This window comes from Thermobia domestica, chromosome 4 (genome assembly GCF_964235325.1).
Source record: "Thermobia domestica chromosome 4, izTheDome1.hap1.1, whole genome shotgun sequence".
NCBI lineage: Eukaryota > Metazoa > Arthropoda > Insecta > Zygentoma > Lepismatidae > Thermobia > Thermobia domestica.
In genome coordinates this window covers 279634499-279650003 of record NC_137457.1, presented here as the reverse complement: position 1 = coordinate 279650003, position 15505 = coordinate 279634499, and the positions used below count along the sequence as shown (strand labels likewise).

The following is a 15505-nucleotide window of genomic DNA, read 5'->3' as shown; positions in this document are numbered from 1 at the left end:
CATTTCTGAATAAATACTCTTTACTGATAATTTGGCTAGAAGTGCAAGGGTTCCGGAAAAAACTAAACTTTTTTGAATATTACAACCTCAATGTAAAAGTAACACTACGTCCCACGTTTCATCTTCCAATACAACATAGAACGTTTTCTAGGTTGAACTATTTTGTAAAGCTACTAGAGAAATAATCAACAACAAAAATATTTTACTAAAAGTTTATGGTGGTAACAAAATTGTTCTGAAATGTAGTAGACTTATAGGAAAGAAACTGCCATTTCGAAACTAACCGAAACTTTAGCCTCTATGTTTGTATAAGAAAGAGCATTGTTCTCAACTTTTAGAGATAATTTTAACAGAGCACTCCAGTTGGAACCCAAACCCCGACTTCTTGGTGGTCAGCTACCAGTTGGAAATCCTTCGGTACTTAAACTGGTAAAGCACCTATCGGTAGCAGGCTACCAGGAGTTCCAGATTCGACTCCTAGTCAATATACTGAGAATTATTCTATGCATTTCCCAGTAGTAATAAGCAAAAAATACTTCACGGTTAGTATTCACCTCTTGGGTCTAGCCTAAAAGGAGTTGAGTGAATGGAACGAAACTTGCAGCATTCATAGCTCTCCAACCTACAATAAAAACGCAAAAAAAAAAAAACATTTTTCCATCTGTACTTACAAAGGAGGGACAAGGTGCATGACCATCAAAAATTGTCCAAATGGGACAAAAGCCGAACCATAGGACTTTGTGGAGGAATATGTCCGTGTGCTCTCTCCAAATACGAACAGAAAATATTAAAAATTATTTATGTTCTCAGGACATTATGCAGATTATTTTTTTTAAAAAGTTCTATCCTATTTGAACCATTTTTGAGGTAATGCCCCCCGTCTCCGTTTCAATGTGCAAAAGGAAAATGTTTTCTTTTTCGCATTTTTATTGTAAACTGAAGAGTTATGAACCCTGCAAGTTTCGTTCCAATCACTCACTCCTAGCCTAGACTCAAGACCCGAACCCTTACACCAATACGTCATTTTTCAGTTGATAAGCTCAAAATAATAAAGGTCAAGATTCGGGAAAATATCATCAGACCAATTTTGCTAACATCCATCCTGAAATTTGCTTGGTAAGAAATGCGAAGAGCAGAATTTTTACTTGCATTCTGTGGAAACCTTGCCGTATTTTTTTTGGGGGGGGGGGAAGCACACGGAAGGGGGCAATAAGGGAAGGGGGCAAGTGGTCTACCGTCAGACTTTCGTTTGAGTAAAACCAGGCAAATTATTCAGCACCATTTTATAATTAATCTTTAAACTAAAGGATCAAATAGAGGGCAGTTAATATTTACTTTAATTTAAAGATACAAATAAAATATACAATGAACTAAAAAAGGCTTAAGTGAAAATAATCGTCTTCACGCTCACACTCACCAGTATTAAGTGTACAATAGTTGTAATGAAACTAATGAGAATGTGAAACAAGTAAGAGCGATTATAATGTTAAAAGATTCCTCGTAACCGATAATTCTCTATACCATCGCTAAGTAGAGAATTATCAGTAGTAAATTGGAAATAATTCAATGCAATTGATAACAAATGAAATACAACCCCCTTCACAACATACAACAAACAACAAGGATAGGCGGATTGCAAATTGCAACTAATTCTGTAAATACTAATCGACAACCTATTTTATAACATATATGTGCTCCATTGCCTTCTGTCGTTTGGATATCGTCGAAAATTGATTACTCACCATCAGTGTTGAATTCAGACATTTTCATCCGGGGCAGGGTTGTTTTTCTGTATTTTTGCAAGAAAGCAGCATATTTAACAATTCCATTCACATGCACATCTTACCTAATATTGAGACTAATTGCTGATAAATATTCAATGTGAGATTATAATTAAAAATAAAACAATCGTTTAATTTTATCTAAAACATTAAATAAAGACTGACAAAAATATTTTAGACTAAACTTTAACTGCTATTTACAGTAGCTATTTCTGTTATTATTTCCTATATTCAGTAGTTACTGTTTGTTACTAATGTAGAAGTTTTTTTAAAAAGATTTAAATTAACTCAAATATTTTTTGTCCTAAAACAAACATACATAGGAATATCTTAACAAAAAGTTATAATTCTTTCTCACACTTCTGATTCTAAATCAAGCATATTAGCCTTGGTTTCTTCGCTGCATACACATCAATAGTTTAGTTTACGAAATCTTCAGTAGGATTAGTGCCGTGTCGTGGAAAATCAGCGCTTGGCGCGAGAGTATACGACGACATCCCCGTATATATGAGTGAGGTCGACAGACCAGCCGAAAAGGTGAGGACATTTTAAAAAGTAAATCCTGCTTTTCCTTGATTTTGAGTACTTTTTATTACTTTTTTCCTTTCATTTTATATCTGTGCAAATGCCCACATGTACACATGTGTTTCATTCCTCTTTTTTTCCTTCTTTTCTTTTCCTTTTCCCTCCGAATTTTGCGCCCCTTACTTCGGCGCCCGGGCCGTTGCCCCGCTTGCCCCTCCCCCATGGCACGGCACTACTATTATATTGATAAATTCTATATAAATCTCTAACCCAGGAGGGATAACTGTTCCTCCCTGATCCCTCTAAATGACGCCCTCTGAATCTCACCCTTTAACTGACTTATTTTTAATTAAAGAAAGGTGTGTTTACTTTAACAATCGTAAAACACATTTACGTCTGTTACTACCGATGCGAGAAATGGGATTTAGGCGCTCTATTTTAAATGATGCAAGAACTGTACATTTTCAAGAACTGAAGTCTGCTGACATCAGAGATCATATGGAAAGATCGAAAGATCTTCCCTATCTTTCCTTTCCTATCTCAATCTGTGCTAGTGCTATCTACTAATATATAATATAGGGCAAGAGTATAGTACCGTACCTAATAAAATACAAACCTTCAACAGTTAACAATTTCATATTCTGTCAAACTCAGTCATAGCGTTAAGAAATACAAGTTCGACCATTTAGTATTCTATCTTAAATGTTACATGTTTAATATTTATATAGAATGGATCTGCGTCATTTATATGTATATTGAGAGATCGGATTTCGTCTGCACGTGCACGGAAAGAAAAGCAAATAATTGGGTGAAGTAATTCCTACATTTTGAGACTGAAATTTTTTTAGTTTCTCCGGGGGGGAATGAATTTCCTTCAGGTGGGAGGATTCCCCCGGGCTACCCCCTCAATTCATCTCTGCTCACCATGCGAATCACACACCGTGTTGTTTTCATATTCTCCTATCAGCATACACTTTCAAATTGCCTCATGGCTCATGCTCCAAGATGGATATACTGAAAAACATGGCGAAAGGAATGTTGACACGTGATCCCATCAGTCAATGAAAATTAGCTTTGGTTAGGCTGGGGCAGGAATAAAAATATGCCTCCCGGCAATTATAGACGTTGTTTTCAAAAGAGACAAATGATGAAATGAGATGAATCTTTAGAGATGCTTATAAGATACGAAATAACATAGATTTTTGTAAATAAAGATAATAGGCAGTAAAAACAGGTGGGGATAAGGTGAAAATTAACGAATCTACATTAAATGGACCACAACCGTGAAATTTATGAAGAATAGAGAGAAATGGCTGGTGACATTGTTGGTAGAGAGGGCAAGACAAAATGAGATGATCGATGGAGCCTGTATCGAGACCACAATTACAAAGTGGAATAGTGTGTTTTCGGAGAAGATATGAACGTTGGGGAGTATATAGAATGTGAAGTCTCTTACGGAGCAGAAAATGGAGGGAGGAGGGAGATAAATTACGTTAAATGAACCAAGATGGAGAGCGGAGAGAACTAGGATGGTGCCAGTACCAATGTGCCTTTGTACATGAGGCATTATAAGCAGTCCAGCGTTGATAAGGAAGTGTAGTAAGTCGTGGAAAAAGGTCAATAGGCGAGACTGAAAGATCTATGGGAGTGCCGTGCAGGGCTCCCAAACGGGCTGCGGCATTAGCTAGACAATTCCCGAGGATGCCTACATGACCTTTGAAGCAAATTAAGCAAAAAGTATAATTGAGGGAAGTCCGACGGTATAGAAGAATTTCATAAAGAATCCAGGAGGATTTCCAAATCCAGGGGGAAGATTATAGAGATTGTATGAGAGATTTAGAATTAGTGGCGATACAGATAGATGGATACTGACACTGAAGAGAATGAAGAAGAGTCGCAAAAAGACATAAGCTTCAGTGAGAAAGGTAGTGACATAGTGGGACGGTTTAAAGCTGAAGTATTACTGAAGAGAGGAATCGTAAAAGGCTGATCCCAAATGCAAGCCCTGGCCAGAACCGTTGCAGTACAAATGCACAGTGTGCTGAGGGAGAGAGGATTGGATGAGGAGAGACAATGTTGGTAAAAGACGAGAGTGAAAAGGTGGGCGGGAGGGTATTGGGGGAAAATGATAGAAAAAGATTGAGAAAAAACTGGATAGTCATGCAAGTAGCAAGGGAGTGTATACGTGCGCTGGATGTGTAACAGATGAGGTGCAAGGTCTAGGTAACTGGTGCATATAAAAGGGAGAGAGCGAGATGTGGAGAACGTTTGTGTCGTGTATGAAGGTGTCGAAGCAGAGTGAGTTTAGGGAGGAAAGAGGATCGGGTAAATTGGAAACGTCGAAGACAGAATTTGTCTGAGAGATGTTTCAACTGAATTGCTAAGGGTGGAACTCGGGTCTCAGAATAAAGCGCAGTAGCAATAGTGGTGCAAGGAAAGCTAAGAGTACGCCAGTGAGTGGTATATTGAAGGGATTGGAATTTTTCAAAGACCCTACAATGAGAAGGAGAAAGAAAAAACCACCATACTTTAAAATAGGTAAGTAAACCTGTTTATATAACAGGAGGAGGACACGGAAATCTGTAGACCAATTAGAAGTGGAAATAGAGCAAATTAAACGTAAGAAGGATGATGTTTTTTGATGTAGAAGTTGATAATACGGGGTCCAACGTAAAGAAGAGTCTAAGACGATTCCGATGTATTTAACGCAGGGACGGCGAAGAAGGCTAATACCAGTAAGGTGGATGAGACTAATTGAGAATGGAATTGATGGAGCCAGGGAAGGAAATAGATTCACCAGAGGGAGGATGACACGTTTTGTTACGAAGGAACCGGTAAAATTTCCAAATGGAGGATAAAGAGGAACCATAACTTAGGGTTGAACAAAATTGTCGCCACGCATTACGACGGGTTTGTTGAAGAATACGGGCGTGGTGGCTTGGGTTTGTTGATTTACCAGGGAATTGGAATAGGAGCGAGTGGCGAGGTATGTTTTAAGAGCTTGACGCCGTCGGAAAATCCATTGCTGACATTCCCTAGTCCACCATTTAGGATAAGGAGAATGGACAATGGAAGAACGAATTAAGTGAGAAGGATCAGGGTGGGAATGTGATACTGCTTGGGAAAGTCGAGAACATAAAGCAGTGTGAAGATGTAAAGGATCGCGGGACGAGGGAGGGAAGAGAAATGATCAAAGCAGGAAAAATAAAGGGATCAATCGAGGTTAGTAGAATATGAGCGACCTGTAGGGGATAAGGAAGGAAGGGGAGTAGTTATGTAAAATGATGGGGAAGTGATCACTGTCGTAGGAATCGGAAGAAACAATCCATGTGAGGTGGCTAGAGTAAGCAGGAGAACAAAAGGTAAGATCAGGAGCGGTAGAAAGTCCGCGGACTCGGGGAAGACGTGTAGGAGTGCCGGTATTCAGAAGAGTACAGGGTAAGGTGGGAAGTAGGCGAAACAGGGCAGAGCCAGCTGGGCTGGAAAAGGGAGCCCTCAAAACGGGTGGTTACAATTTACGTCACCACCTACAATCCAGGGATGGGAAAGGAAATTAAAAAGATAGAGCCAGAGATGATCAGGAACGTGAGGGGAAATATAAAGGTTAAAAAGGGGAGAGAGTGAACTGTGACCATTTGGCATTGAACTTCAGGGTATTGGATGGGAGGAGGGTGTAGAACGTAAAGTAAAGTGTTATGAATGCCGAGAGAGAGTCCCCCTCGACCGTGTGAGCGAACATTATGAAGCCAATGGGAGGAAGGGATGTTAAAGCGGTAGGAATCTGTAAGTCAGGTTTCTTGGAGTAGGAGAAAAGACGGATGGAATAAAGATATGAGGTGATGTAAGGCGTACATTTTACTGCGAGAACTCCTCATGTTCCATTGTAAGAGATTGGAAAAGAGTGAACCAGATCATGTTATAGTGAATGTGATTATAATAGCTTGAGTATTGTGATGCAAGCTTTATAGTCGGGAGGAGAAAATTTATGTTGAGATTTTTCTAAAATAGAAAGGATAGAAGAAACAGCGGAGGAATAAGAAGATATAGGATCTGCCGCATTTGACGGTTCTGGGAAGGGAGAAAATGCTAAAGGGGATCGTTCAGTTGGAAGAGATTAGGGCCGGGCAGAAATAGGAGACGAAGAGTGAGGACTAAGAGAGCACTTTTTTCTAACATCGAAAGGAGAGGAAGGAAAATAAGTGGAAGGCCGAGAGATAGTAGGTGAATATGAAAAGGAAGCAGAGGTAGGGATAGAGGACACAGTAAAGCTAGAAGTGGCGAGAGAGGAGGAAGTAGAATGGAGAGGCGGATTTTCCTTTGAGGAGCGTTGTGCAGGGGTCGAGGTCAAATAGCGTCGTTTAGCATGGGTATAGGGTAGATGTTCTGTAGCAATCAGGGTATTAATTTGAATTTGTATCAGGCGTTCAGGACACTGAGGAAAGGTAGCCACGTGGTCACCAGCACAGTGCTTGCACTTGGGAGGTGCAGAGCAGGAGGAAGAAGGGTGGCCGGGTAGACCGCACGTGACACAAGAGTTTCATGATTCGTAAGTCAATAAACACAATTTAAAATGTTTACGCAGAGTTGCCAACGGTGAAATCATAAAAGTAGTAAGCTGAAGTGTCAAATATATTTGCTGATAATTAAACCGTACTCTCTTTACGGCAGTGGCAACACGCAGCTTTCCTGCGTCGTTTCCGGCGCGTAGCGAAAGCAGAAGAACCGTAATTTCTTGGTAGAGGCCTTCTATTCTATTTATCTCCCTTGCGGGGGATTTTATATATATAAAAAGCCACAGCACTATGGCCCAGTTGACTGCTTCAATATAATTGTTTTAAACTTTGTTATTATACTTGTAGAAGATGGCCCGTTCCAAAATAGGCGAATTCAGCTGTTTCAAGTAATTCTGTTTCCACATTAAATAAGAAGGAAGACAGAAACAGAGAAAATACATCATCATCATCATCATCATAGGTATTCTGCCTTTATTGGCAGGTCACTTGCCGCAACTGAGAAGCTTCCATGCTCCACGGTCCTCCGCTAACCTCTTTGTCTTCGCGTATGATCTTTCTGTTTTAATATCATCTATTATTTGTAGTCTCCTTCGCCCCCTCCCTCTCTTTCCCGCCACCATACCTTCTAGAACGTCCCTCATGATACAATCTCTTCTTAGGCAATGTCCTAACCAGTTTCTCTTCCTCTTCCTATCATTATCTAAAAGTGTTCTTTTCTCACCCACCATTTCTAACACTCTGTCATTCGTTTTCCGCTAGACCCAACTAATTCTTTCCATTCTTCTCCATACCCACATTTCGAAAGCTTCCAGTCGATTTTCGTCACCTTTACGTAATGTCCACGTTTCTGCCCCATACAGTACAACACTCCACACGAAGCATTTTATGAGTCTTTTTCTCAACTCTTTATTCAAGGTCCCACAAAACAGACTTTTCTTCCTCCTAAAGGCTTCTTTCGGCATTCCTATCCTTGCTTTTATTTCACGTTCGCACTTCATGTCATTACTAAGAATACTACCCAGGTATCGAAAACTATTCACTTGTTCTATTTTCTCCCCTCCTACTTTTATATTTGATACAGACCCCTTCGTTCCAATCACCATGGCTTCTGTCTTTCTAAAATTTATTTTCATCCCATATTCTTCAAAGCCCTTTCTTATTTTTCTAACATTTTATTGATTTTCTTTTCTAGATTCTAGATAGACATTAAAGAGTGTTGGAGAGAGTCAGCATCCTTGTCGAACTCACATAGAACATACAAAAAATATGTAAAATACTATAAAAAATGTAATAAACTAAATTATGTCTAAAATTGAAATTGTGTTTTAAATTAAGTTGAAACAAGTAAAGAGCATGACGCTCTGTTGTGTAACACATACAACGCAATCTTCGCTTCCTCTTGTGCTTAATACGGTTTATTGCACGTAGTTAGCAAGCATGTGTCCATGTTGAATCTTAAGAAAAGATGCTTTCTTCGTATGGTCATTTTCATTGAGTCAATTCAGTCCGTCCTTTACATGTCCTCACACTCAGCTTTATTTTATGTATTTACTTATTTTCACTTTCCGCCGTAAGAACTGTGTTCATGGCTTCGTCAAAAGATACATTGTTACAATTAATAATACAAGTATTAGAAAAATAATATATAATAATGCAATATATATATATATATATATATATATATATATATATATATATATATATATATATATATATATATATATATATATATATATATATATATATAACTTATATATATATATATAAAGTGATAACGTCTCGTTGACCTTGGCACTTTACCACCTGCCAAGGAACTGGATGAGGTGTTTATACTCTGAGAAGAATTGTTTAATATATAGTAGTTCCTGGACAATAGTTTTTCTTTTGACGTTATAATTACATATTTAAATTTAAAAATTCAATTGTGTTCATATTTAACGTCAAATAACAATGAAATATAGTAAAATATGTATTATAGAAATCTAAACATGATTTTTAAGGAGTAAGCGCAATTTGAATAAATATTATGTTACAGATGTGTTCGAGCCTGTGCATGGGCAATTTGTTCATTTTTTCTTCTCGTTTTTGTGTATGTGTAGTGTGAGAAAGTTTTCTTTTTTGGCAATAGATGGCCTATGCCTACCGCTCGCCCACTCCCTTTCTTGGGGGTTGCTTTCAGCGTCCTCCAGCCAGTGCGAGAGAGAGACGCGACAAGAGTTTTGTGTGTGTGTGTGTGTGAGTTCTTACATCCTTCGAGTGAAAAATTATCCATCTAAAAACATTAAGAAACTTGAGAACAATTCAAAATTGAGGATAGTAGACAACTGAGTATATCATTTTACATATTTATCAGAATTTTCTGTAGTTGTATAGTTTTTCATATATTTAAAATAAAAGCTTTAAGATGACAAACCGTCGTTTGGTAAGAAGCTCAAACATGGTCCTCCAATGCCGGATGAAGAAAAAAGTGCAGCTTTGGTGAACTTTTGTGAGTGTGTTTTCTGTAGTGTGTGTGACATTCTAAAACAATGGAGAACTTAAATATTAAAAAACGTACTTTGAAAGCCAAAATTACTCGACAGGAAAAGGCAGTGAGCCTGCTGTCTCAGAACGACGCGAACGCCATATTGGTTCATAGCGGGAAGGTCAACGAGTTACAACAAGACTGTTCTCAACTTTTGGACGAAATAGCTGCAGTTTCCAACAATGAAGAATTTATTAAAGAAGAAGAAGAGCTCGCAGAAATGGAAAGTAGACTTGTAAAACTAAGTGTGTCCCTAATGGATCTGCAAGCTACAACACAATCCCCTCCCAATAGTGAAACTCAAGCGTGTAGTGAAATGAAACTGCCGAAATTACAGTTGCCAACATTTAGTGGGAACTTATTCGAGTGGTTATCATTTAAGGACTTGTTTACTGCATCGGTGCATAACAACGAGAAGCTCTCGGGAGCTCAGAAGCTGCAGTACTTGAAAACAAGTCTAAAAGGTGAACCCGCGCAACTAATCCAGGCTATGCAAATTACTGATACTAATTATCAGGAAGCGTGGAACATTCTGAACTCTCGCTATCAAAACAAGCGTGAAATCGTGAATTCGATTTTAAAGCGGTTAATCACGCAACCGGTCATTCAGCAGGAATCGGCTACTGCATTGCGTAAATTAATCGATACAACGGTCGAGTGTACGCGTTCGTTAAAAGTGATGGAGCAACCCGTAGACCATTGGGACGCTATTCTCGTGTACCACACTACCGAAAAACTCGATAGCGAATCGCGTCGGCAGTGGGAACTAGCGCAAAAATCAAATGAGCAACCCTCATTTAAAGAATTAACGGACTTCTTGGATCATCGCGCGCGCGCGCTCGCAGTCTCTAGCGGCAGCAGAGGGAAGACTACGACGTCGAGTGATACAATGAGGCAACGAGAAAAGAGGCAAGCAGTGACACATCATACAGTGACCCAGAGTGAACTAAACCCCTGTGAGTTATGTAATGCTAAACACTCTCTCCATAAGTGCCCTGATTTTCAAAAACGCTCTGTAGCAGATCGTGTGTCGTTTGTGAAGAGTAAAGAGCTATGCTTCAATTGTTTACGCGGTTCTCACAAAAGTACCCAGTGTTCCTCATCTAGTTGTCGTGTGTGCCATAAGCGACACTACACATTACTTCATTATGAGCGTAGTGAGCCCCGAAGTACGTCGGTGTCACCTGACGGAGAACAAGCGGTTTCTTCACATGTTGCAGCCGAGGAAACACTCCGCATGTGTTGTTATCCTCAGCAATTATAAAGGTGAAAGACAGAAACGATGTTTGGCGCCCATTCCGTGCAATGCTCGATTCCGCCTCTGAGACGTCATTTGTCATAGAAAATTGTGTTCAAAAGCTGGGACTAACAAAACATAAGACGAAAATAGTGATTTCTGGAATAACGGGTGCAGGTGTGGGCACTTCTCGTGCAGTGACGGATTTAGAATTTCAAGCGGTAGGTGATGACAGCGAAACTTTCAGCACCAGAGCAGTAGTTGTGCCCAAGGTTACATCTAATCTCCCAAAGGCACCAGTTCCGGACCCAAGCTTGTGGAATCACTTAAGCGGTATCAAGCTCGCGGACCCAACGTTCAATGTGGTAGGCCCTGTGGATATATTGCTAGGTGGAGACGTGTTTCCTTTATTATTGTGTAGTGGAAAACGAGTGGGACTCATTGGATCGCCCGTAGCGATAGAAACTGCTCTCGGTTGGATCGTCGCAGGGAGCATCGCTCCTACTGGACGTAGTGTTACAGTTACATCTCACCATGTCGCTTGTGAGGTTGAAATCAGTTTGCAGATGTTTTGGGAAATAGAAGAGCTTCCGCCCCAGAAACACCTCACACTAGAGGAAAAAAAGTGCGAGCAACATTTCAAAGACACATACTACCGGGACGAACACGGAAGATTCACGGTAAGCCTACCCTTCAAGGATAGTGTAAAGACTCTCGGTGCATCTAGAGACATTGCTGTTAGAAGACTTTTGCACAGTGAACGCAAGCTTGCAAAGTCACCTGCCCTACAAGAGCAATATCGGGATTTTATGCGGGAATATCTTGATCTAGGTCACATGGAGATCGTGCCAACAGGAGAGAGAAACGTTTCCCCAGAGAAGAGCTGCTACTTGCCCCACCATGCAGTGATGAAGCCAAGTAGTTCAACTACAAAATTAAGAGTTGTGTTTGACGCTAGTGCCAAAACGTCATCTGGTGTGTCATTAAATGATAAGCTTATGATCGGGCCCAAACTCCAAGATGACATATTGCCACTATTACTGCGATTTCGAGGCCACAAGATTCCCCTGTGTGCTGATATAGCGAAAATGTATCGTGCTGTGCTAGTAAACAAGGTGGACAGAGATTACACGAGAGTTGTGGCGTGAGTCGCCGGATTTACCCATTCAGGACTTTCGTTTACGGACGGTAACATATGGTACTGCAAGTGCGTCTTTCCTGGCGACACGCTGTCTACAACAGCTGGCAGAAGATGAGGGTGAGCACTTTCCCCTAGCGGCTCCAGTGGTCAAGCGGGACTTTTTTATGGATGACCTCCTTTCAGGGGCGGCTTCGGTGCCAGAAGCCATCGAGCTTCAACGACAACTGATCGAGCTACTGAGAAGAGGAGGTTTTGAATTGCGGAAGTGGTCCTCAAATGAGATTGAAGTGTTAGAGGCTATCCCAGCTCATATGCGTGAAACGAATGTGCCCTTTCGTTTTGACACTGACGACACACTTAAAACGCTTGGTGTCGAGTGGTCTCCCTCCGCGGACGAATTCGATTTTAGAGTGTCCTTCAAAACCCCACTCAGTGCTGACGAAGCGAATTATACTGTTCGAAGTAGCAAAATTATTTGATCCACTTGGTTTGTTGTCTCCTGTAACCATTAAAGCCAAAATATTGTTGCAGACCTTGTGGAAAAACAAGTTGGACTGGGATGACGCACTTCCGGCAGGGCTTTGTGAAGTATGGTGCAAATACTGTTGCGAGTTACCGCTATTACGCCAACTTACCGTGGAGCGCTGTATCGTACCAGTAAATACAGTCAAGTGTCAATTATTTGGTTTCTGTGATGCTTCTGAAAAGGCCTACGCTAGTGTCGCCTATTTGCGGGCAGAATGCGCAGATGGTCACGTGAAAAGCAGATTAATTGCAGCAAAAACGAAGGTTGCCCCAATAAAAACAATGACCCTACCGAGACTCGAGCTGTGTGCTGCTGTGCTTTTGGCAAGGCTACTTAAGTAGGTGAGACTGAATTATTCTACAGGTACCGTTATGTTTTATAAATAATATAGAAAGTAATGGGTTGTGTTGGCAGCCGGTTGTGTTAGGTCATTAGGGTTTGATGACATGCTTACGTGTGTTTGGAAAGTTATGTTTCTTTTTTTAGTTGTGCTGACATGGAAAGGTCATGTGTTCTTTTTTCGAGTCTGTATGCGTGTGTGTAGAGACTTTATACTGGCTATTTTTAAAAATAATAATGGAAATTTGAATTGGTTTGATTTGAATTAAATCTGTTGATACGTCATTTTGTATCACGTACTTTCGTAGTAGTGATTAAATTAATATTGCGCAGTAGTGATTAAATTAATATTGAATATATTACACGAGCAATATGTGAGAGAATAAAAGATATTCTCCTAATATATTTAACGGTTCGATTTCTATGAAATCTCATAAAGTGGTAGGAAATTGTTTTATTTGTTAAAAATAAGGTGTTCGAACAATATGTGAGAGAATAAAAAAGATATTCTCCTAATATATTTAACGGTTCGATTTCTATGAAATCTCATAAAGTGGTAGGAAATTGTTTTATTTGTTAAAAATAAGATGTTCGAACAATATGTGAGAGAATAAAAGATTTGTCGAACAATATGTGAGAGAATAAAAAAAAAGATATTCTCCTAATAAATTAGTCGGAGCAAATTGTATTTGCGAACGTATTAAAAATGGAAACCTACAAATAATTTCGAAAATAAGAAGGTGAGAACACTTATAATGTGTAAAAGTTTAAGTGATACGTATTGGGATCGAACCCGGGACCCTTAGCATCGGAGGTGAACACTGTATGATGGGAGGGAAATATTTATTCATGCGGGACACATTGTGGATTCTCCGTCTGAAAGACGTCGTGTATAAAATATGTATAATTTGGTATGATATGTAATGCCGGTACATATACAGAGCGTGGTTTTCGTACGTCTGTTGCTGATGAACTTAAGACATGCACTGAACTTTTCGCGCGCTTTTGGAAAACCGGTTGCGTAGGAGTGATGATGTGTGCTTGCAGGGCGTTGCTAAAACTTGAATTTAAATACAAAGGAAGACCGTTGACACGTTTGGTAAACATTACAGAATACCGCCAGACTGATAGAAATAACTTTGGCGCCGCGGTAGGTGAACAAAAGGAAGATTGCGGACGTGGGAGATAAACATCACAAATTGGGAACAAACTAATAAAAATAACTTTAATGTTGGGAATGCCGAACACGTGATTACCTTGCGGTTATGAAAATACTTTAAATACAGGTTATAAGAGACAAAATATATAAAGATACATCATGCAGTCGTATGAGAAGAAGGATTTTTGCAATAGCAATATTGAAGCAATATCTGATGCTGAAACAGAAATATACGAATCATCGTCAGATGAAGAATTTGATTTTGATGCAATAGATTCACCAGCGCTAACAGTTTCACCAACACCGCCATCATCTCCAATTGTATTATCAAGAACATCACGATTTTGGGCTTTAGATTGTTGTTCTAATAGTGAAAAAGTGGATCGCGAATGTATAAAGAAGGCTATTGAAAAATAGAATTTTAATGAAACACTAATATGTGATTGATGTACGACAGGATCTAATCATGATTTTGATCATGATTGTATGACGACGCGTTCAGAATTATTGGAAATCCGCGCTTGGAGTATTATAGCAAGTCCTAGTGTTGAAGATGATGTGTTTTATTTGTACGCAAACTCGCATATTATCGGACTATTAACAAGAGAAAAATTTTATGACGCCTATGTGGAATTATTAAGTGATACAGACTATTTACCGGAATTACTAGAGATCTTCATAAGAAAAGACAAACGGAAAGCGAATATTTCAGATTGAAAAAATGTATTCGAATAGTGCTAGTGTTTCATGTGTGTTATGTAATGGTGAAAACATTAATGTGAACTGTGTATTAAAAACTATAAAAGTATACTTACACAACAATAATCCAATGGAATGCGTGGAATGCAAGTTACATCTTCCTCATGAATGTAGACATTTTCATAATACTGGATCATTTGCAGTGAAGTATTTATCTCTTGACAAAACTCTTAATGAACTCTTTGAAGTGTTTGAACAAGAACATAGTGAAATCTCATTTCTATGCTTTATGCATAAAACTTGTGATCTTTTACAAAATACAGAATTTGTTGGACAGATAATTCCGTTTTTTATTTTTCATACAAATGAAATTTCACCATGTGTAAATCAGTATATTATCGATATTCAAGGTTTTAAAATGTCTGATAACGAATTTATTATTCGTGAGTTTTGTTTAACTGCATGCAATGATACAGTAAATTTCCATTGCTTGGTAAAATCACCAGTTGAATATAATTTATTATCACTAGGATGTCAAAAACAAATTGACTGGTTAACATTAAATTTGCATGGATTGAAATGGGATAGCAAAACTGGATATACTGTATCATGCATACGAAACCTTGTATATCAATTATGCGCAAAGAATTCAACCTTTTATTGTAAAGGTTTAGAGAAATCTCTTTGGATTAAAAGAATATTTGCATTAGATAATGTCATTGATTTAGAAACAAAACATTGTCCTTCATTAAATGAATTATGTGGCAATACATTTAATGAATATTGTTCTTTTCACACAAGTATTGTAAAGAAATCAGGATGTGCATATCGTAATGCACAACAGTTGAATTATTGGTGGAAATATGAAAGATCAACAGCATTAACTAATGCATTATCAAGATTGTAATGAGGAATTGTAAATAAAATGCATGGGTGTAAGTTTAAAAAAATTATTGTAAATTAAAAATATAAATTAAAAAAATAAATAAATAAAAAAAAATTTAAAAAAATATTATTTGTGTTTTCTTTTTAAAAATTTGTTTACATGTTTATAAACAAT

The 15505-nt window shown here is 38.7% G+C and overlaps 2 protein-coding genes across 2 annotated transcripts; both read left to right on the top strand.

The window, feature by feature from the left end:
- The first annotated feature begins 9348 nt into the window (after nt 1–9348).
- LOC145683138 (uncharacterized) lies at nt 9349–10608 on the top strand. Its single transcript, XM_081754503.1, has one exon. The coding sequence runs from the start codon at nt 9349–9351 to the stop codon at nt 10606–10608; it is 1260 nt and encodes a 419-aa protein (XP_081610629.1).
- A 41-nt stretch (nt 10609–10649) lies between these two features.
- Nucleotides 10650–11729, top strand: LOC145683137 (uncharacterized). Its single transcript, XM_081754502.1, has one exon. The coding sequence runs from the start codon at nt 10650–10652 to the stop codon at nt 11727–11729; it is 1080 nt and encodes a 359-aa protein (XP_081610628.1).
- The last annotated feature ends 3776 nt before the right edge of the window (nt 11730–15505 follow it).